The sequence below is a fragment of the Schistocerca serialis genome, chromosome 7 (genome assembly GCF_023864345.2).
Source record: "Schistocerca serialis cubense isolate TAMUIC-IGC-003099 chromosome 7, iqSchSeri2.2, whole genome shotgun sequence".
Taxonomy (NCBI): Eukaryota; Metazoa; Arthropoda; class Insecta; order Orthoptera; family Acrididae; genus Schistocerca; species Schistocerca serialis.
In genome coordinates, this window is record NC_064644.1 from 309653253 (window position 1) to 309677979 (window position 24727).

The window sequence follows — 24727 nt, forward strand, 5'->3', positions numbered from 1 at the left end:
AGGATCCATCACAAAGTCGAAATGTCATCTTTGAAGGTAGCCTGTATCGTGGTGCACTGATGCATGCTGCCAGCAAGTTGGGTTAGGTGTGCAGCTTTGCGACGATTTAAGTGCTGAGCAACGAAAGTATGGGAAGCCATTTCCAGGATTTGTAAAAAGTGCTGTCAGTTACCTATAGCAGTGGTGCTGAAGCTGTGGTGTCTCCAGACAATGCCCGGAATATTGCACAGACAGTGTCAGATCATTTTGCAGTGGCTACTTCCACTGCCAGCCTAGGTTCAGCAGTCTATTGCTATTGCACATCATGAAAGGGATTAGTTGAACTTCAGATGAAACAGATTTGAGTCGTACAACTGCCCTCATCCATTTAGGATCTGGATTTGGCACTGTCTAAGGCTCACGATATGTGCCCAGTCAATTCCCAATCCAATACAGCATGCTGTGAAACTTGCAACGAATGTGAACGGTAATCCTCCTAAAATGTTTTAATTCGATAAGGCAGGCAAGATAATTTCCCAGCTCATTGAAGGAGACAAATTTGGTACCTGTCCTCAGACCAGGCAGGGACCGAATGTGTCCCAGTAGTTACCAGAGCATTGCTTAATAAGCTTTGTAGGAAATACCTCGGAGCGAATGACAATTGTCATCAGAGGCCAGTTGACTCCTTTGTCATTCTCATTGTACGTTCAGGAGTTTCGATCCACTATTGACAACCTGACCCTGCTAGAGGTGGCTATCCAGCAGTGTTTCCTATGTAAACAGCATAGTCTAGGGATATTGTTTGACATCAGTAAGGCATCCAACACTAGTTGGAGTCACAGTATCCTAGAACAACTCCTCCACCAGTGGGTCTTTTGTAGTTACCTCCCCATTGTCATTCAGTCTCTCTTATCAGAACAGTCTTTTAGGTACTGAGTTGGTGATGATGTGTCAGATAGTTTGGAGTGGGAGAATTATGTTCTCCAGGGAAGTATATCAAGTGCCACCATCTTTGCTATAGCTGTCAACAGTATAACATTCGCAGTAAGCAGTCCTGTACAGTGTTCCTTATTTGTGGTTGATTTTGCAGTTTTTTGTTCCTCCTCTGCCGCTGTAACAGCGGCTCATCAGTTACAACTTACACCAAAGAGGCTGGATGAGTGAGCCCTCAAGACAGGTTTTACATCTGCAGATAAGAGTGTGTGTGTGTGTGTGTGTGTGTGTGTGTGTGTGTGTGTGTGTGTGTGTGTGTGAATTCTTTCTCGTTAATTTACCTCACTTGCCGGTACACCTTTCAACATTTTAAAGAGTCTATGAGGTTTATGGTCCTCATTTTTTATTCAGAACTTCTGCAGGGTCTGAAGGCAAGGACCCAGAAAGAACTTAATATCTTAAAGTGCTTTTGCCACTGGTCTTGGGGGCAGTGGGATGCATCTACCCGTGTTTATTAGGGCTTTTGTTAGATCATGGCTTCATGGCAGGTGCACAATGTATGGATCAGCATGACTTTCTTACCTGGATCATTGATGCTATTCATCATAAGGTGATCAGGCTGGCCATGAGAGCCATACTCAGTCTCTGAACTTAGGCATGTGCCACGTACCATCCAGTCGCAACTCCTCAAGGTTCATCAAGCATATAAAATCCTCATGACTCCCATGTTACCACTGTTGCTTCTCCTGCTAAAAGCACCTTTTCCCAAATCTTCCGTGAGCAACAAGGTCACTTGGGATCCATGTGAAGTAATGTTGAACTCACTTGGTGTGGGGTGAGTACAAATGTAAATCCATGTTTGGAATTGAATGCTTGGATTTAGAAAGAGAAGCTGCAATCTTGTGTGTGTTTTAATACAATATTTTATGAACTTTTAAATGAGCACCACAACTGTACAGGGTGATTTTTTCCACCATGTACAAACTCTAGGGATTGATCGATGAGAGGATACAGAACAAAAACGGTCTAATTAACTTACGTCTGGAAATGTGTGGTTTCCGTGCAAGAAATCTGTTATTCAATCATACATTGTCACAGAGACTGTGTTCTAATACGTGCTGTACCTTGCAGCCTCAGTTACAGTATGTGCTGAAAATGGTTTCCATGTGCCTCAGCACTTGCATGTACACACCATAGCATGTTCTGTCTCACACGCTCACATCGGCCAGGTTGCATTCAAAAAGTGTCAAAGGCAACATGAATACACTGCTCCAGTGTGTCCGCATCTCGAATGGGCTCTGCATACAGAATACTTTTGAGATGGCCCTTTAACCAGAAACCGCACAGGTTAAGATCCGGTGAACGAGCAGGCCATGCAACTGGACCCTCTCGTCCGACCCGTCGACCAGGAAAGACACAATTGAGATGTTTTAACAGTGAAGTGGGCTGGAGCACTGTCATGTGGCACCACGTAACCCTTCAAATCATCAGTGGCACTTCTTCCATCAGGGGAGGCAAAGTTACGGCAAAAAACACCAATAGTTCCGGCCTGTTAGGTGACATTTTCGGAAGACTGGTTCCAAAATATGGTCGCCAATTATCTCGGCCCACACATTCTGGCTGCACCAATGATTTGCTGTCACCATATCATGGGGGTTCTGCATACTATCCCACAGATGACCAATATGAAAGTAGAAGATACCACTCAGCAATGTGGAAAGTCTGTCACTAGTAAGTCCTGCACATGCTGTAAGTGTTATGGAGTATGTTCCACACAATCGTTTGGCATACCCTGTACTGGCGGGCCAACTGTCTGGTACTGACACAGTGGTTGGCATCCACAGTGCTGATCACATTTTCCTCCAAGTCTCGTGTCCGAACATTTCTGATACATACATCATAAATTCTTGCTTCCTGAAACGACTCTGTCTCAAACAAATGGTAGAACACTGTTGCAAACATTAAATTCTGTGCTTGTTGTCGTTGCCCATTGTTATTTGCCTTTCTGTAAGTAAATATCATGTCAGCAAGCTCTCGATTTGAATTCAAAATCACATCCACTTCAAGGTGAGTCAGCAAGAAAAGTGAATCAGAAACAACATTCCCAATTACTATTGTAGGAGAGGGCGCTAGGGCATGAGATACGAGAAACAGTACCACCCTCTAGAAGGACTTTGGCTGCATGGTACATTGTGCAGTCTCTATAACAGAGTATTATTGAATAAGTTGTCCCTAGCATTGAAACCATGCATTTCTGGACATAAGTTCATTAGACCTTTTTTGCTCCATATCCTCACATCACTCAATCCCTATAGTTTCTACAAGGTGGAAAAAATCATCCTGTGTAGCTGTATTCACAGATACGCCCAAACAGAGGGAATCCATTGGTTGCTCTGTTGTTTCCATGGTCATGTTGTCAAGACCCAGTTGCCTCAACAATTCACTGTGTTCAGTGCAGAATTGTGTGTAGTCTTGAGGGCACTATAGTAGATCAGTTGTGTTGCAACTGCAAAATTCCTCATTTGTTCAGGCTCCCAAAGTGTCCTTAACTCTATACAACACTTGTACCCAGCAGATGTAGTAGTATAAAATATCCAGGACACTCTTCAGTGCCTACATAGGCTAAGGAAGGAGGTGTGCTGCTGGGCACCAGAGAACATGAGTATTAAGGGATACAAAATGGCAGGTGTAGGAGCCAAGAATCAAATAATCTCATGTGCCATCCACATACAAGCTGTCTCATCACTTTTGAAATACAGAGGTCATGCATAGAAGAAAAGAAGTGTGGCTGGAAGAGAGAGACAGTAAATTGTGTCTAGTAAAGTCAACAGCTTGGTCATGGCATACTTCCTTCCAGCCACGCATATGAGATGATGTCCTCCTCACTCATCTGTGCACAGGGAACTCTCCTATGTCACATGACTTCTTGCTTTGGTGGGAGGACACTCCACTGTGTGGTTCTTGTGGTGTACGCATCCCTGTGTGCCACATTTTAGATTGTGTCTTATATTCAGACAAGAGCACAGTTTTATAACATTTTAGACATTTTAACTATATTTGTTTTATAATAAATTTCTTAAGGACACACACACACAAAATGCTGTAAGACATGTTAAAATGAGCCTTGAAGAGGCACTGGTTACTGCTGACATTGAACACAGTTTGGTGATGCCAGTTGAGAATGTCCAAAAGTTGAGCTATACTAGGCATGGGCTATGCTCGAGTAGGAATGGAACTAGATGATTGGTGAAGCTAACAAGTTACAGTGTAATAGGGAAATCTGGGCTCACTCAAGACCAAATTCCAGTGATGATGTATAGAAGGGCTAGACATTTTTAGGGTGAAGTCATGTAGGAAGTATACCTGCTTGAAGAATATCCTTGTAAAACAAAGTTGATTGAGTAAATGAAGGTTTAGTAAGCATATTTCATCAAAGTAATTGGAGAAGTACAGATAAAGTAGATGAAGTGCTAATATATATTGACACTGACATTATTTGGGAGTAAATTACATAGCAAATTACACAGCTAAGAAATACGAATGCTTCCTTTGGACGGGTACACCTTATGTGATTTCTATGCAAGGAGTTTGTTCCAGAAGGGAAGAGTGCCATTTATGCCAAGTGTAATGTTTCATTCAAAATAATTAAGACTGAAATTTGAAGGTTGTGCAGGAGAAGTGGGCTCTCAACTCTTTTTTGAGTATGTGTTTTGCTAACACAGGGCCCCCAGCCTTTGCACCACTACTTCCCTTTCTATGCTCCAAGCTTCTGTTTTCACTACTCCTTTCCCCTTTTTTGTTTTCACTGAATGGTCTTCCTGGTGCAGACCCCCTTGGATCTGATACATGATTTAGGTGCCTAGTTTCCCATCTCACTTCTGACACTTTCTTCACCTTTTCATTAATGAATACATGGTGCTCATTGTTGGGTTTGACCTGCCACCACTTCTCTAAATTTTCCAGAAGTGCATATCACACAAGGAAGGTCACCCAGTGTGGTATACATTCTACCATAGTGGATTTCCACCTTAGCATCTTTCCTTTCCACTATGTTAGTACACCCAAAACCCAGCACAGTAGCCACCCTGTTGTGGTGGGGGTCATCAAGTACCTACGTAGTGGCAGCCCCTAGATGATACAGGGATCACACTGTTGGTGCCTGAGCTGAAACATCCCCATTTGTGCCAAGGAGTATGTGCCCATTGTGGCTGGGGCACAGGGACTCTTGAGCAATGGATTATTGGGCAGGTAGCCATTGCTGAGACTGGATGGCACCCATGGGGGAGCCTACATTCACAGTAGGTGGACACCTTGGCGGATGACTAGCATATGGAGTGGATGAAGCTCTTTCCCGCTGGTGATTATACAGCCCCAGCAGTCTCTTCAGAAGGAAAGAACTCATTCTGCACAGAGAGATACAACCCCAAAATTGTTCCTTCCCCGCTATGCCAGGGGATGAATGTATGGCTAAGTGACTAGCAGAGGAATACTGCCCCCAATTCTTTTTTGAGCACTAAGCTTTTATTCTGTGTCAAGAATATAGAGGACAAGTTTGGGGAAGTTGCAGGTACATCCAAAATAAAGAGTGGGTCACTTTTGTTTAAAACAGCATCCTCTGTTCTCATGGGTGTTGCATGCTTGTGACGAGTTGGGTGACATTCTGGTGCCTATAACTCTCTATAATAGTCTAGACATGATTCAAGGCATCATTTCCCATCACGACCATCTCTTGCAGACTGACGATGAACTACACACCAACTTGGAGGGATGGGGTATACATTTCATGTGTTGTCCCCATAAGAGGCCAAAGGATAATAAGGTTGCTACCGGGGCCTTCGTCTTGGCCTTTTAGGGTGATTAATTAATTGTCTGAAAAAGTCAAGATGATGGTATACTGATGTGACATGAAACTGTATGTGTAGTCCCTCCACCCCGCCCCCAATTCAGTGCTTTAAAAGTATGAAATGTGTCCAGATGTCCTCGCATTGTGGTGCCAGCCCAGCCTATAGGGATTATGGGTGAATGTTGCACATAAATGTTCCTGTGAGGATTATTCCTGGTTAGATACATTTAGGATGGAGGGACTGATGACCTAGCAGTTTGGTCGCTTTAACTCCAACAACCAACCAACCATTAAAAAGACGTGCAGACACATATGCAGTAGTAATAAGCAACCAAACTGGATAACTACTGGCATTAGAGTATCATGCAGAAGGACAGCCAGAGCTTGGTAGCAGACTTTCGCTACTGACAACTGCAAGGTGCTGAAGAATGCCATTAGATGGGCTAAAACAATGTATTTTATCAACAAAATAGAAAGCTCTTAGAAAAAGTTAAAACTTTTAAGGTCAGTTGTTAAAGAGGCAGAATGTGGTACTCGACATATTATGCCAATCTTGTGTGTGAATGAAACCTGATGATCCACTGGAATTGTACAGAATATTTAGTAATTTCTTCCTGTCAGTAATTGGCAAGTTAAATCAAAATTTTATGGGTGTGGGTAAATATGTAGAACACTTGAAAGCTGGTGTTAAAAGGCAACTATTTCACATGCAGCTAAAGAAAAGAACCAAAGATGAAATTAAAACAATTATTACATTATTAAAGAGTTAAGACTCCTGTGAGAATGGTGAAATTTCAGTTTGGGTTATGAAGATAAGTGCACCAATGTAAGTTCTGTAATCAGTCAGCTGTGTAGTGTGTCATTCAGGTGTGGTCAATTTCCGGGCAGATTGAAATACTTGTTAGTGAAGTCTTTCAAAAATGGGGCAAATATATCATGTGGACAATTACTGGCCAATTTCTTTGTTACCATAGATTTCAAAAATTTTTGAAAAAAAAAAAAACAGTGTACAGAAGAGTAGTACATCTGAGTACACAAAATGTTCTGTCTGACTCTCAGATTTCAGGAAAGGGGTATCCACAGAAAATGCATATGCTAAATGATAGTGGGTATTTTCTTTGATTTGACAAAATCATTCTTCTGTGTAGGTTGGAACATTGTTAGAGGTTAAAGAAAAAGCTCACTTCACTTCATACGTGAAAAGTAGAAAGCAAAAGGTTGTCCTCCAATGTCAAAAAACGAGGATGATTTTTCATGATAAATAAATCCGTCTAGTTATACTTGACAGATGCTTTATTTGAATAAAATCATACACATGACCTGGGTTTCAGGATGTAAATTCCTATCTTCAGGCACTACAAAAACAAGGAAAACTGAAGGGAGGGGGTAGTAGAAGGGTGTGGACTTGTTGTTAGCTGTTATTTCTTTGATGGTCCATCCTGCGGTCTATATTAATTCCAGTGGCAGCCACTAGAGTCTCATTGCATTTTTCGTGGCAGTCTGTTGGCTGGTCTTGCTGGGCTTCCACAATATTTGACAGGGCAGGCACTTAATATGGTAAGCAACTTTTCAGGTTCACAAATTGGCATTTTATGGCCTTAATGCATTCATTTTAATTTTTTAACCCTATGGCACATGTCTATTCATTCACAGTTGGTTCATGGATACATTAGGCTGGAAATGTGTGCTTATCTGCTGCTACATTCATGTTTTTTTGTAAGGCCGTGTTTACCTGGTGTGGTATTAGTTGACTCAGAAAATGTTTTCGTACCTCACCCACATGGGATCTAGCACACTACTTGATAAATTCGCTGGATTTTTTTACGTGACTGGTATGACTTTCTCGTATGCAATCAAGGTACAACGTGATGTCCACATTTGAATGGGCCCTTTAAATGTTAATTAATTTTATGAAGACTCTCTCTTAGTTTTCCTCTTTTTTTGTAGTATCGCCTGGAAATGGGAGTTACATCCCAAAACCCAGGTCATTTGTGCGATTTTATGCAAATCAAGGATCTGTTAAATACAACTAGGGTGGATTTATTCCCCATGAAAAGTTATAGTAACAGTGGTGACAAATGGCTCAATTTATTTATTTATTTCTCTCTCTCTCTCTCTCTCTCTCTCTCTCTCTCTCTCTCCCTCTCCCCCCCTCTCTCCCCCTCTCTCTTTGCAGATGACACAGGTGATATTGCGAAAGAAGTGGAACATAATGTAAGTGTTATAGCTAATATGGTAGTCAGTAGCATCAGCACATTGCTTTCAGAGAACAGATTACACAACTGCAATGCATGCAGTTTCTAATACAAAACTCTTAAAGTGGAATGTTATTGTCCCAAGCTGGTCAAGCAGTCAGTGAGATCAACAATTTTAACTTCTTAGGACTGAGGGTAGATGGAAGACTTCCATGGAAGTATCACTTTCAAAACATAGGGCAGAGATTGAATCTGCTATCATCAATATAAGAATGATCTTCACTGTCTCCAAAATTGAAACATGAAGGCTCATTTACTTTGCTTCCTTTCAATCTGTCGTCTCGTATAGTACTACTTTTTGAGGCAACTCTGTGCAATCACCAAGAATATTCTTAGCTCAGAAAAGGGTAGGCAGGCTGATCTGTAGTGCCAGTTTGCAAACTTTGTGTAGCCCATTGTTCAGGTGTCTTGGATTCTAATTCTGCCACCCCTGTACACACATTCTATGATGGGATTTGTTGTTGATAATACTGAATCATTCAGAAGAAACTGCAACATTCCTTCAGTGAATACTAGACTTTTATAACAGTTCCTTAAGCATTGTTCAGCAAGGTCTGCACTGTTCAGCACATTTCATTTTCAGTGGGGCTTCCAGCAGAGCTGAAAAAATAGTGAAAAATCCTAAGTATTGAAATCTACATTGTCAAGGTTTTCTTGTGGCACACACCTTCTGTTCTGTACAAGAGTTCCCAAGCACTGTTCTGTAAACTATGTTCTAATACATTCTATGACCAAGTAGCTGTGGCTTGCGTGGAAACTGGTAAATAAATAAATTGATGGCACATAAGGCTACAGAAGATCTGGGTGCCTTTCTCTCATAGAGTTACGTATGGCATTCACCTGTTTTGCTTGATTTCTGGTGCCTACAAGTCATCTATACTTGTTTGAAAGTGCATTATATGTGATTTTGTAAAATTAACAGTTAAGTTGTTTGCTGTGATCCATATGCAAGCAAGCTTGTTCCACAATTATTGTAGCTGTGGCAGGTATGGATGTCCTTACGCCCTTTATCTCTATACTTTTATCATTCACAAACATTTCAGTTTTTGAAGAGTCCTCCAAATTCATTTACGTTAGTCAAGAACAGAAGTGGGGCAAGAGCCTAACATTGCAGGACACTACATTTGACGTTTCCCCATTATGAATTTAGTCTTATTGTTGTGGTATCCCGATTATCGTCTGTTTGCATCACAGGGACACAGTCTCACTGAACAACGCTTCAGTTCAAATGAAAATGCACGAAAATGACTTGCTGACTGGCTCACTTCAAAAGAAGAACTGTTTTTTTAGCATGGCATTCATAGCCTGCCTGAGAGATGGGAGAAATGTATAAATAACAATGGAGATAATTTTGAATAAAATATTGTTTATCTGTCACAAACAGCAACATGTTGTCATCTTAATAGCCATGAAAATCCTGTCACCGATCACACACAACAGTGTCTGGTAGGCAGTGGAACCATGTTTCCATTTGGGCTTAACAGATAGACCATATAATATGCTTCTGTCTCTCATTGAGTAACGATCCAGTCAACTAAATTTGAAAATGAGTGTATTGTTGGATTCCAAGAAGGAGGCAGAGCATATAACTCCATCATTTTTCATCGAGGCCGTCCACATGGGACTTCCCAGTTCACTTTGTGATCACTGACTATTGGCTTTCAGGCTCTTGGAATACCACACAGCTAACGGATTGCAGGAGATGGCATGGGGGTTGAGAGATTGTATACACCCTGTCCTCCATCTCTAATAACTGTGACACCAACAGTAGCTACATTAATCTGTAAGTTTTCTTCCAAAGGAAAGCTAAGAAAACCTCATATTGAGATGGAAACTGAATGGAAGGCACAAAAACTGTTAGAAATGTTATCTTACAGAGTGGTGAGGCACCAATCAGCAAACTGAAATAACCATTAACTTGAGGCAACACATCACATTCGAAGGACATTGTGTGTGTGTGTGTGTGTGTGTGTGTGTGTGTGTGTCAGTCACTTGAACAAAGTGTTTTCTTTTTCTAATTTTCAGATCTTCATGTTGTCTGTATACATATTATTTGAATTTTTCCTCTTTTATTGTTGTGAAAGTATTAATTTGCAATGACAGAACTGTATCTTAGGTGCTATCTGGCAGAATGATTTATATACACATGAAACTTAGGTTTATTGTTGTAGAAATTTGTACTGTAACATTTCTTTGAACAATTTAATGATGGTTACACTCTTAGAATAATTTATTGCTCATCTCTCATTTTCTCTTTAGATCAAAGAAATTTGGGAATGACTATGAGAGTTGAAAGGTCTTCTTTGGATCAGGTGAAAAAACGTTTTGAACTTAATAAGCGAAAGCTGGAAGAGAAGAAAAAGGACTATGATATTGAACAGAAAATGAAAGAACTCCGAGAAGAGGTATGTAATTATTATATTTTTGTAAAAACTGGAAACCTAATGACACTGAAGTATAAAAAAACTGTAATCCAAAATAACACAAATTTAAGGTCGTAAAATTGGTATAAACTATATAATCCCCTTTTGTCATACATCATTGCCGTACAATGACAGCTAGTACCAAAAAAAAGTGTGAGTACTTATACTACAGTGTGCAAGCTTTAAATTTTCTATTTATATTGTGCTATCGTGTTTCAGAATTCTTCACTGAAAATTTCTTGAGTTTATTGAAGTGGGTTCTTGTGGGTCAGAGTGTGTTTTTCTTATAGATTCTCTTGATTCAGATCGATTGTCAATTCTATTGCGCTTTTCCAGAAATCAAACTATTGCCCTGACAGAGGCCATGACAGAGGCCATTCTCTCCTAGTATTAGACAGTACAACTAATAATAATTAATAACAACAGTGCTTTATTTAACATTAACAAGTTTCATTAACAAGGGTAGATTGCCACTCACCATACGGAGGAGGCTTTGAATTGCAGACACAATGAAAATGATGGTTAAACATTTAAGCTTTCAGGCAAATGATCCTTCTTCTGAACTCTTTCTTCCTCCATCTCTGCTTCTCTCCTCCACGTCCCCCACTGTCCCAGCACAGTCACCTGACTCGGCACCTAACAGTCCATCCTGTCCCCGCCACATATCTGCATGCCGTAACAGGCAGCACAGTATCTTCCTCTACCCTTCTACCCCTACCTTGCTATCCCTCTCCCTCCCTACCCCATGTTGCCCCACACTCTACTACCCACCTCAGCAGATTGCTGCTCAATTCAGAAATATTATGTATATGGGCTATACATTGCTGTGTTTCATCTGTCTGAAGTATTCCTTGTGGGCTTGGTGCTGTGCTGAGTTTGTTTGAGCTGTGCCTGACATCACCCAAAGCTGCAGCAAAGAAATGTCTGCACTCTACACTGCTTCAAGGAATAACAATGCTCCAATGTCTGATGAACAAGAATGCCAATGCCATTAAGACTTCTGTGTGTCTTCTTGTTAAAAGCTTGACTGTAAAATGCTGTGGGAGTGAATCACTGCATAAAGAGTGGAAATTAAGTAGTGTTTTATCCACAAGTTGTTGAGTTGCTGCTTCAGTAAAGCTACTAATCATTACCGTAACAAGTAACAAAGGAGAATCCAAGAGTCTGTTAACTTTTACTGCAACAGAAGAAATTGACAGATGGAGACTCTAAGAGATTATAATGAGATGAGAGTTATGATACTATCAGAATAATTTGACAGAGCACTAAAAGATCTAAATTGAAACAAGGCCCCTGGTTGTGATGACACTCCATCAGGTCTACTGATATCCTTGGAGGGCAAGTCATAACTAAACTACTCCACCTCATGTTCAAGATATATGAAAAAAGGGAAATATTCTCAGGCTTCAAGAAAATATAATAATTCAAATTTCAAAGAGACCAGGTGCTGACAGATATAAATATTATACCAAACTGTCAGTTTAATAAGTCATGGTAGCAAAATGCTAACACGAACTCTTCACAAAATAATGGACAGAATGGTAGAATCCGACCTCAGGGAAGATCAGTTTGAATTCCGGAGAAATGTAGGAACACACAAGGCAATACTGACCCTACAACTTCTCTTAGAAAATAGGAAAGGCAAACCTGTGATTGTAGTTTTTGTAGACGGTGTTGACTTGAATAACTCTTTGAAATTCTGAAGATAGCTGGGGGTGAAGGCTATTTACAACCTGTATAGAAAACAGACAGCTGTTGTGAGAGTCGAGGGAAATGAAACAGAAGCAGGGCTGTAGTCTACCCCCGATGTTATTCAATCTGTATACTGAGCAAACAGTTGTTGTTGTTGTTGTTGTTGTTGTGGTCTTCAGTCCTGAAACTGGTTTGATGCAGCTCTCCATGCTACTCTATCCTGTGCAAGCTTCTTCATCTCCCAGTACTTACTGCAACCTACATCCTTCTGAATCTTCTTAGTGTATTCATCTCTTAGTCTCCCTCTACGATTTTTACCCTCCACGCTGCCCTCCAATGCTAAATTTTTGATCCCTTGATGCCTCAAAACATGTCCTACCAACCGATCCCTTCTTCTAGTCAAGTTGTGCCACAAACTTCTCTTCTCCCCAATCCTATTCAATACCTCCTCATTAGTTACGTGATCTACCCACCTTATCTTCAGCATTCTTCTGTAGCACCACATTTCGAAAGCTTCTATTCTCTTCTTGTCCAAACTAGTTATCGTCCATGTTTCACTTCCATACATGGCTAAACACTATACAAATACTTTCAGAAACAACTTCCTGACACTCAAATCTATACTCGATGTTAACAAATTTCTCTTCTTCAGAAACGCTTTCCTTGCCATTGACAGTCTGCATTTTATATCCTCTCTACTTCAACCATCATCAGTTATTTTGCTCCCCAAATAGAAAAACTCCTTTACTACTTTAAGTGTCTCATTTCCTAATCTAATTCCCTCAGGATCACCCGATTTAATTTGACTACATTCCATTATCCTCGTTTTGCTTTTGTTGATGTTCATCTTATATCCTCCTTTCAAGACACTGTCCATTCCGTTCAACTGCTCTTCCAAGTCCTTTGCTGTCTCTGACAGAATTACAATGTCATCGGCGAACCTCAAAGTTTTTACTTCTTCTCCATGAATTTTAATACCTACTCCGAATTTTTCTTTTGTTTCCTTTACTGCTTGCTCAGTATACAGATTGAATAACATCGGGGAGAGGCTACAACCCTGTCTCACTCCTTTCCCAACCACTGTTTCCCTTTCATGCCCCTCGACTCTTATAACTGCCATCTGGTTTCTGTTCAAATTGTAAATAGCCGTTCGCTCCCTGTATTTTACCCCTGCCACCTTCAGAATTTGAAAGAGAGTATTCCAGTTAACATTGTCAAAAGCTTTCTCTAAGTCTACAAATGCTAGAAACGTAGGTTTGCCTTTTCTTAATCTTTCTTCTAAGATAAGTTGTAAGGTTAGTATTGCCTCACGTGTTCCAACATTTCTACGGAATCCAAACTGATCTTCCCCGAGGTCTGCTTCTACCAGTTTTTCCATTCGTCTGTAAAGAATTCGCGTTAGTATTTTGCAGCTGTGACTTGTTAAACTTATAGTTCGGTAATTTTCACATCTGTCAACACCTGCTTTCTTTGGGATTGGAATTATTATATTCTTCTTGAAGTCTGAGGGTATTTCGCCTGTCTCATACATCTTGCTCACCAGATGGTAGAGTTTTGTCATGACTGGCTCTCCCAAGGCCATCAGTAGTTCTAATGGAATGTTGTCTACTCCCGGGGCCTTGTTTCGACTCAGGTCTTTCAGTGCTCTGTCAAACTCTTCACGCAGTATCTTATCTCCCATTTTGTCTTCATCTACATCCTCTTCCATTTCCATAATATTTTCCTCAAGTACATCGCCCTTTTATAAATCCTCTATATACTCCTTCCACCTTTCTGCCTTCCCTTCTTTGCTTAGAACTGGGTTGCCATCTGAGCTCTTGATATTCATTTAAGTCGTTCTCTTATCTCCAAAGGTCTCTTTAATTTTCCTGTAGGCAGTATCTATCTTACCCCTAGTGAGACAAGCATCTACATCCTTACATTTGTCCTCTAGCCATCCCTGCTTAGCCATTTAGCACTTCCTGTCGATCTCATTTTTGAGACGTTTGTATTCCTTTTTGCCTGCTTCATTTACTGCATTTTTGTATTTTCTCCTTTCATCTATTAAATTCAATATTTAACAGTTAAGAAAACAAAAAACGAAAAAATATGAAGAGAAGAAATTGAAGTCAGAAGGGGAGGGGGGTTGCTGATGGCAACGTAATTCTGTCTGAGACAGCAGAGGATTTGGAAGAGCAGTTCAGTGCAACTGACTGTGTCTTGAAATGAGGATAAAAGATGGACATCAACAAAAGTGAAATAAGAATAGTGGAATGTAGTTGAATTAAATCAAATGATGTTGAGGGAATTAGACTAGTAAACAAAACACTTAAGAGTAGTGGTGAGTTTTGCTTTGCTTTTTGGACAGCAAAATAACTGATGATGGTCAAAGTGCAGTGGATATAAAAAGATGTAGACTGGCAGTGGCAAGAAAAGTGCTTCTGAAGAAGAGAAATTCTTTAATATTGAACATAGATTTCTGAAGGTATTTGTCTAGAGTGTAGCCTTGTATGGAAGTGAAACATGGATGATATAAATTTCAGACAAACAGAAAGTAGAAGCTTTTGAAATGTAGTGCTACAGAAGAGGTGAAGATTAGATGGATAGATTATATAACTAATAAGGAGGTACTGAATCAAACTGGGCAGAAAAGAAATTTGTGGCTTAATTTTACTAAAAGAAGGGATTTTTTGAAAAGACACCATCTGAATCTTCAAGTGATTGCATGTAAGTTGCAGTAGTTATTTAGAGGTGAAGAATCTTGCAAAGGATAGAGTAGCATGGAGAGGTGCATTAAACCAGTCTTCAGACTGAAGACCACCACAACAACAACAACAACAAGCAGAACTGTTAGTATATGATGCGGCTGCATTCACAGATGTCTCTGCATCTCGTGAGGTAGAAAGTACTACACCCAAACATCATCCCCGTACAACCTGGACATTTGTGTACACCTTTTTGTAGTGACAAACTGTCTCTTTCCCAAATAAAATGATGGACTTTGTCAGGACCTTGCAGGCTAGTATTACCCTACCAACCATATTGAGAAAAAGATTTGCCATACCTTATCTCCACCATTACCCCACACTCTTTACACAGCTTTCCAAAGTGGTATTCTGTCACCTAGCAAGTCTTCACAATATCCTTTTTAGTCTGTGCCATATCTGCTTCCAAATTTTGTGTAGTAGTGTAGTGTAGTGGTAAGACACTAAACTCCCCATCCAGCTATACAGATCTGTGTTTTCCATGATTTCTGTTAATCACATGCTAGGATAGTTTCTTTGAAAATGACACAGCTGACTTCCTTTCTCATTCATCCCGTACCTGTTTGTCTCCATCTCTAATAAAGTCATCATTAACAGGATATTAAACCCTAATCTTCATTCCTTCTTCTGCTCCAGACCCTTGCCCCATGGATCATATCCTTGTTGAGGTCAAATAGGGTTTCTCTTGTCAACTTCACACCACCTAATTTCAAAAAAATGGTTCAAATGGCTCTGAGCACTACGGGACGTAACTGCTGAGGTCATCAGTCCCCTAGAACTAAGAACTACTTAAACCTAACTAACCTAAGGACATCACACACATCCATGCCCGAGGCAGTTCCAGACTGTTCCAGCCTGAAGCGCCTAGAACTGCTCGGCCACACCAGCTGGCCCTAATTTCAACTCTGACTTAAAATGCCCCATCCTATCAAATGTGGGCTACCTGTATAAGAAGCAGTATTGTATGATAACTTCACTTCGATCATTGTACAGCATTCTGTGTATGTATGACTAAGAATGAACAAATTATCGACCAAGCTGAATGTCTTTTGCCCAGCTGTGGTTCAGTTGTGAAGCATACATTGTGATGTAAGTTAATTGACCTCAGCTGTTTCACTCCCCAAACCATCTGAATCCCCGTCCACACTACCAATACCAGCTTCTTTGGATTGCGGTGGTGGTAACTTTCCCCGGCAGCCATCCTCCAGTTATGCAACTCTCTCACTTCAATTACTGCCAGTCTTTGTCTCCTACCTGCCTCCACCCCCTTGCCACCATTCGTGATTCCAGTCAGTTTCACTGTTCTATCTCCCTACCAGTCTCACATACTGTTACTTCACTACTTCATCCCTCTTTTTCTCCTTTGCTGAATCCTCCACATTCCCCTGTCCTGTCTCTTGAAGACTGTACACATGTGGCAGTTTGCTCCTTAACATCACCTGTTTTGTTTAGTTGTCCATATTTATATACCTATTACATTGCTAACTGTAAAAAAAAAATGGAATGGTTGTAAGTGGGACAAAATTAGAGATTTTTAAAACAATATGATTTTTGTATTTCAAACAATGAAAACTCCAGGATGGAATGTAACAATATTGTGAAAAGAAAAGTTGCTACTCACCATATAGCGGAGATGCTGAGTCACAGATAGACACAACAAAACCACTGCCACAAATAATACCTTTCGGACAGTCAGGCCTCAGAATTAGATGGTAAACACACACACACATACACACTCATGGCCCCAGAACACCACCTCCTTTTACGCTAACAGCCCTAGTGCTCGTGGCCTTACCGCTACTGAACACCCTTTCTCAACACCTGACCGATTCCAAACCCTCTACCTCGTTCCTAGTCGCCACGACTAATTATATCCTCACCCAAAATTACTTCTCCTTTGAAGCCATTACCAACAAACAAGTCTGCAGTATGGCTATGGGCGCCCGCATAGCACCATCCTATGCCAACCTATTCATGGGCCATCTAGAGAAATCCTTCCTAAACACCCAGAACCCTAAACCCCTCACCTGGTTCTGATTCATTGATTACATCTTTTCGATCTGGATTGAGGATGAGGACATCCTATCCACATTCCTCCAGAACCTCAACAACTTCTCCTCCGTTTGCTTCACCTGGTCCTACTCAACCCAACAAGCCACCTTCCTACATGTTGACCTCCACCTCAAAGATGGCTACATCAGTACCTCCGTCCATGTGAAACCTACTAACCTCCAACAATGCCTCCACTTTGACAGCTGCCACCCTTTCCATACCAAGAAGTCCGTTCCGCACATTCTAGCCACCCGTTGTCATCGCATCTGCAGTGATGAGCGGCCCCTCTCGAAATATACTGAGCGTCTCACTGAAGCCTTCACAAACCATAATTATCCTCACAACCTTAAAAAAAAAAAAAAAAATCTCCCGTTGCTTAAGTGGGTATTACACGGCAAACCGCCGTGAACGGTACTGGTCTAGCATGAAAGCCATCTAGCAGTAGAACAGGTGAAACCACAAAAATTAGCAGACATATTATCCACGCACCAGAATAGAGCACAGTTCTAAACTGCCGTCAGTCTGCACATGTGCACTATGCATTGGTAACTCGTGCATGCGCAGAAGGGGGGTACCGTAGCGCTTTCTGCTTGTTATTTGCTAATTGTTAAGTGGCTAGTGGCTAATTTCAGATTTTCATATTGGGTATTTTTCCCCTTTTTTTTTTTTTTCAGCAATTAGGTTTAATAAACGCACTTCTTCTCCCCACCCTCCCTGCCCCCCATAGATTCTTTCATACTAGCTGTTTGTGGAAGCATTTTTCTATTGATTGCTTCGTATTCTCAAAATGAAATGGTGCAAAGAGTCATTAAGTGTCTTAATTCAGGCATATAGAGAGGAAAGGAGGTATGACCCGAACTTGTATCATAATAAGGTACATCAGCAGTCGTCCCTTTCTGAGTAATATGTGTATAACGTTACACGGTAATTTTTTCGATTTGTATTGTAATGCCTTACTTATGAAAGTTCATTTTTGATTTGATTGCATCTCTTGCGATATTTCAGCATGCCAGAAAAGAGAAACTGGCAGTGATACGGGAGAAAGTCGCCAGGAAACGTAATATTACAACAGGGCTTTTACTGGTATTTTATTCGTGATCTGGGCTGGTATGATCACAAAATGTATAAACGTATGATTTAATTGTTACTTTCAAGAATGTGAGGCAGCCTGCCCATGACACTGTCACACTTGTTACTTCCATCTTCTATCATAGATAGCAGCTTCTCAAAACAGGCCATCCATCCTCACGAAGTTTCAAAATTCTTGTGGATCTTCGAGCCTCAGTTCTTTCATAAGCAATGAATATAATCCCCTCTCTTCGTCCCTTCTTTTCAGCCAGGGTCGAACTCAACAGAATAAGGCTATTCATTTTTGTGGTCATTCTGCCCTAATGAAGATGTACTCTCACTGCCAGGGCAATAGCTCCAAAAAGAAGTGGATTCTCCATGTGCAAAATGCTGTATGAATACATATATACCTTTGTAACTAAGTGTTATAATACAAAACTATTGAATCTGTAATCCAAAACAGTAGTAGCCTACATAAGAGAATAACAATTACTTAATGAATAATGATAAAAAACAATTTCTTATTAAATAGGAACCTCACATAAATAATTTGAACAAATGACATTCCAATATGTCACACAGTCCTCTTAGTGTATCGCGCGGTAGAACAATTGACTTTACAAGAGATCAGACAGTTCTATCTGTGTTTCACACATTATTACTGTCTACTGCACATGTATGCCAGGTATATCCCATTTGGATGGTGTAATAGGTCTACGTGAACCAGCCTGTAGTTCCAGATACACATGCTTGGGGTGCTGGTGCATAGGTGTACGGTTTAGGTGCATCGTGTAACAGGGGCTTTATTTTTCCAATCTCCCACCACCTCACAAATTCCCACCATCCAGCAGTGGCTAATGTTGCTGACTCTGGATCATGGGGTTCCAGGTTCGATTCCCGGCTAGGTTGGGGATTTTCTCTGTCCGGGGACTCGATGTTTGTGTTGTCCTCATCATTTCATCATCATCATCATCATCATCATCATCACCATTTGTGACAGTAGCTCGATTAGACATGTGAAAAAAATTGGGACTTTGTAAGAGTGCTAATAACTGCACAGTTGAGTGCCTCCAAACGAATCATCATCATCATCATCATCATCATCATCATCATCATCGACATAATTGTCATCATCATCATCCACTGTCCGGCCACAGAGGAGCATTCTTCTCATAACTCAGTGCCACCCAGGACTGGAGCAACTGAATTACATTCTCTGCCAGGGTTTCGACTACCTCTCGTTGTGCCTTGAAATGTTCCTGCCCACTATCCTTCCCACCCCTCCCACAGTTGTCTTTCACCATCCAACAAACCTACACAATGTCCATTCCTACCCAGCCCCTGCTCCCAACCTCTTACCTCATCGCTCATACCCCTGTCATAGACCTAGGTGCAAGACCTGTCCTATACGTCCTCCCCTTCACCACCTACTCCAGTCCGCTCACAAACTTACAACCTATCCCGTCAAAGGCAGGGCTATCTGTGAAACCAGTCACGTGATCTACAAGCTAAGCTGCAACGACAGTGTTGCATTCTATGTGGGGCATGACAACCAACAAGCTGTCTGTCCACTTGAAAGGCCACCAACAAACTTTGGCCAAGAAAGAAGTGGACCACCCTGCTACTGAGCTTGCTGCCAAACACGACATCCTTCATTTCAGTGAGTGCTTCACAGCCTGCACCACATGTATCCTTTCCACCAACACCATCTTTTCAAAATTGCGTGGGTGGGAACTTTCTGGCAATACATCCTACATTTCTGTAATCCTTCTGGCCTCAACATTCATTAGTCATTGTCCTCTCCCATCCAGCCCTTCTCTGTTCCCATTCCAGCACTACACAGCCCTCATTCCTCCACCGCATGCAGTCTTTTTACTTCTCTCCTTTTCCACTATCCGCCCACCTCTCCGCTCCCTCCGCCTAATCTCTCGAGTGTACATAGCTGCCTTACCCTCTTTCCACCTCATCCTCCCCGTGCGGGTCCGGATGTAAGAATAGGCCCGAGGTATTCCTGCCTGTCATAAGAGGCGACTAAAAGGAGTTTCATACATTTTGGCCTTTATGTGATGGCCCCCTGTCGGGTTTGACCTCCATTCTTCAAAATTTTCCCGAAGAGCGAGCCAATTGGGGAAGGGCGCCTTACATGGTGCATTGTGTCCATCGTGCATTGAGATCTTTAGCCCACTTCCTCGTTGTCACATTTCAGTCCCCCTCATTCTCCATCTCTTGGGTGAGGACACCATCCTGAGTGCATTTTCCACCATGCACTATGCAGTGTTGCTTTCTGTATCAGCAATGACCATGGACTTCTTTGCACCTGACATCCAGCATGGCAGCATGGTAGCCAGTCCGTTATGGTGGGACTGCCATGTACCCTGTAGGTTGTAGCCTCCGGCAATGGCCATCCTGCCAGCGGCTGGGTGGCACCCATGGGGAGGGCCCCTGGTTGGAGTGGTTGGCATTAGGGCAGATGACACGCGATGAAGCGTAGTCCATCATCTCTTGCTGGTGGTGAAACACCACCAGTCTCTAAGAATTCACAAGCTCAGTTCAACACCCAGAAGTACGACCTCAAATCGTTCCCCTCCCTGGCCACACCATGGGAGGAATGGCAGGCTAAGGATGGCAGCGGATCTTATTCACCCCAGTACCTTGTATGTTTGAGAGCTGATGGGAAATCTTTCATGACGACGAAGCCTCAGTTTTTTGTTGAGCATTTAGAGGACAAGTTTGGGGAGGTGGTTGGATTGTCCAAAATGAGATCTGGTTCAGTCGTGATCAAAACTGCATCCTCTGCCCAGTCACAGACGTTACTTGCTTGTGACAAGCTGGCGTATTTTTCTGTAACCATCATGCCCCATAAGAGCTTAAATATGGTCCAGGGTAACATATTTCACAGGGACCTTCTTTTGCATTCTGACAATGATCTGCACACCAATTTAGAGTGGTGAGGTGTACATTTCGTCCAGCGTGTCCACTGGGGTCCGAGGGATAATCAGGTGGCCACCGGTGCCTTCATCTTGGCCTTAGATGGTAATACATTGCCCAAGAAGGTCAAGGTGATGGTCTACCGCTGTGATGTAAAGCCCTATATCCCTCCCCCAATGCAGTGCTTTAAGTGCTGGAACTTCAGCCATATGTCTTCCAGCTGTACTTCCAGCGTCACATGTCAAGATTGCAGACGCCCATCACATCCCAACACTCCATTTGCCCCGCCTCTCATCTGTGCCAGTTGCGGAGAGCACCATTCACCTTGCTTGCCAGACTGCAGGATTCTCCAGAAAGAAAGGAAAATCATGGAGTACAAGACCCTGGACCAACTGACCTACACTGAGGCTAAGAGAAACGCCTGCATCCTGTACGTATGCCATCGTCTTATGCCGCCGCTACAACAGTTCTGGCACCATCAGCTCCGCCAACCCGTCACCTCTTAGAGCCGGAAGACTACACCTGCCCCCTTGATGGTGGGGGGCATTACCCTTCCTGTTGCTCCCGCACCACCTACTTCGGGAGCAACACCCCCCCAACCATTGGGGACATCCATCCTCACTTCTAAGCCGGAGAAGCGTCTTCTTTGGCTTCTCTCACTAGAAACACTAGGAATGGGTCCCTTGGGTCACTCCCTTCCCAGGTTTCTGCTAGTGGGAAAGATGACACCGGCCAGTGGCTGAAGAGCTCAAAAGCAGCTGGTCGTAGGGATTCATGCTCATCCTCAGTCCCAGAGACGAGCCAGCAAAGTCCTCTCAGCCAGGGAAACCCAAGGAGCAGCGAGAGAACTCCAAAAAGAAGACCCCTAAGACCGAGGAAATTGCAGTGGCACCTACACCACCGCTACCTACAAGCTCTGTGTCTGAGGATGGGGTGGAGAGTCTGGTGCCCGCTGAGGGCCTAGATCTCACGAGACCCTCAGACACAATGGATATAAACTGCTCAGGCAATAAGTCGGTGGCAGCAGGTGACTCTGAGGTGTAAACTGCCTCATTGAATGTTCCATGCCTTCCCAGTCTCATGATGACGTCATCCTCCAGTGGAAATGTAGCGTGTTTTTTTTTTCACTGTCTGGCCGAGCTACAGCAGTTGTTAAGCTTTCCACCTGCTATCTGCATTGCCCTCCAGGAAACCTGGTTCCCAGCAGTGCGAACCCCTGCCCACCATGGCTACATGGCTATAAAGGATATTACAGGAACTGTAGCGACTATAATCGAGTGTCAGGTGGAGTTTGCATTTATGTCCTAAACTCAGTCTATAGTGACACTGTGCCCCTTCAAACCCCTCTTGAAGCTGTGGCTATCAGAATAAGGACGACACAGAAAATAAATGTCTGCAATGTACATCTTCCTCCAGATGGTGCAGTACCCCTGAATGTATTAGCTGCACTGATTGATCAACTCCCTAAACATTTCCCACTTTTGGGAGATTTTAACGTGCATAACCCCTTGTGGGGTGACACCATGCTTACTGGCTGAGGCAGAGATGTCGAAACTTTACTGCCTCAGTTCGACCTCTGCCTCTTAAATACTGGGGCCACCACACATTTCAGTGTGGCTCATGGTAGTTACTCGGCCATTGATTTATCAATTTGCAGCCCAGGACTTTTCTCACCTATCGACTGGAGAGTACGTGATGACCTGTGTGGTAGTGACCACTTCCTCATCTTCCTGTCACTGCCCCGGCGTCAGGTCCACGGACACCTGCCCAGATGGTCTTTAAACAAGGGTGGACTGGGAAACTTTCACCTCTGTTGTCACCATTGAATCTCCCCCATACGGGAACATCGATGTGATGGTTGAGCAGGTGACAACAACAATTGTTTATGCTGCAGAAAACGCAAACCCTCTCTGTTTAGGGTGCCCCTGGCGTAAGGCAGTCCCTTGGTGGTCGCTGGAAGTCGCTGAAGCAATTAAGGAGCATCGGCGAGCTCTACAGCAGCATAAGTGGCACCCTACCCTGGAGCACCTCATAGCCTTTAAACGGCTCCATGCCTGTGTTGGCCAACTTATCATATGACAGAGGCAGGAGTATTGGGAGAGATACCTCTCGACGATTGGGTGCCACACGTCACCTTCCCAAGTCTGGGCAAAGATCAAATGTCTTTTTGGGTACCAGACCCCAACAGGTGTTCCTGGTATTACCATAAATGGGTTGTCATCTACTGATACAAACGTGATTGCTGAGCACTTTACCGAGCACTTTTCTCGAGCCTCTGTGTCGTAGAATTACCCCCCAGCCTTTTGCACTCTCAAATGGCGGCTGGAAGGAAAAGTCCTCTCATTCACTACACGCCACAGTGAATCGTATAACACTCCATTTAAAGACTAGGAGCTCCTCAGTGCCCTTGCACATTGCCCCGACACAGCTCCTGGGCCTGATCAGGTCCATGGCCAGATGATTAAACATCTCTCATCTAACTACAAGCGACATATCCTCATCATCTTCAACCAGATCTGATGTGATGGCATCTTTCCATCACAATGGCAAGAGAGCACCATCATTCCGGTGCTCAGGCCCAGTAAAAATCCACTTTATTTGGATAGCTATCGGCCCATCAGCCTCAACAACGTTCTTTGTAAGCTGCTGGAATATATGGGGTGTCGGCAGTTGGGTTGGGTACTGGAGTCACGTGACCTACTGGCTCCGTGTCTGGGCGGCTTCCGCCAGGCTTGCTCTACCACTGATAATCTCGTGTCCCTCGAGTCTGCCATCCAAACAGCCTTTTCCAGACGCCAACACCTGGTTCCCGTGTTTTTTGACTTACGTAAAGCATGCGGCACGACCTGGCGACATCATATCCTTGCCACATTATATGAGTGGGGTCTCCAGGGCCCGCTCCGAATTTTTGTCCAAAACTTCCTGTCACTCTGTACTTTCCATGTCCAAGTTGGTGCCTCCCATAGTTCCATCCATTTCCAACAGAGTGGAGTCCCGCAGGGCTCTGTATTGAGTCTCCCTATATTTTTAGTGGCCATTAATGGTCTAGCAGCAGCTGTCGGGCCCTACGTCTCACCTTCTCTGTCTGCAGACGACTTCTGCATTTCGTACTGCTGCTCCGGTACTGGTGTTGCTGAGCGTTGCCTACAGGGAGCCATCCGCAAGGTGCAGTCATGGGCTCTAGCCCATGGCTTCCAGTTTTCCGCCATGATGACGTGTGTCATGCATTTCTGTCAGCTTCGTATCGTTCATCCAGAACCAGCACTTTATCTTAAGGATGATCCACTCACTGTAGTGGAGACATATCGATTCTTAGGTCTGGTTTTTGACACTCGTTTGGCTTGGCTTCCTCATCTTTGTCAGCTTAAACGGAAGTGTTGGCAGCACCTCAATGCCCTCCGCTGCCTGAGCAACACCAACTGGGGTGCAGATCGCACCATGCTACTGCAGCTCTACAGAGCCCTTATTCAATCCTGCCTTGACTATGGGAGTGTGATTTATGGTTCAGTAGCGCCCTCAGCATTGTGTTTGCTCGATCCATTGCACCATTGTGGAGTTCGACTAGCGACAGGAGCTCTTAGAACGAGTCCGGTGATAAGCGTACTGGTGGAGGTTGGAGTGCCGCCATTGAAGATCAGATGTGCACAACTGCTCGCCAGTTACGTTGCACACATTCGTAGCTCTCCTGAACTTCCTAATAACCATGTTCTTTTCCCAACCATAGCAGTTCACCTCCCGCATAGGCGGCCCAGGGCAGGGCTAACGATTGCGATTCATGTGCGATCGCTTCTGTCTCTCCTCAAGGTCCAT

The 24727-nt window shown here is 43.0% G+C and overlaps 1 protein-coding gene across 1 annotated transcript in view; it reads left to right on the plus strand.

The window, feature by feature from the left end:
* The window catches only part of LOC126413319 (zinc finger matrin-type protein 2), a 42395-nt gene that overhangs the window by 15116 nt on the left and 2552 nt on the right, over window positions 1-24727 (plus strand). The window contains exon 4 of the mRNA XM_050083219.1: window positions 10270-10415. Within this exon, the coding sequence (XP_049939176.1) occupies window positions 10270-10415 (146 nt within the window). The remainder of the gene's footprint in view (window positions 1-10269; window positions 10416-24727) is intronic.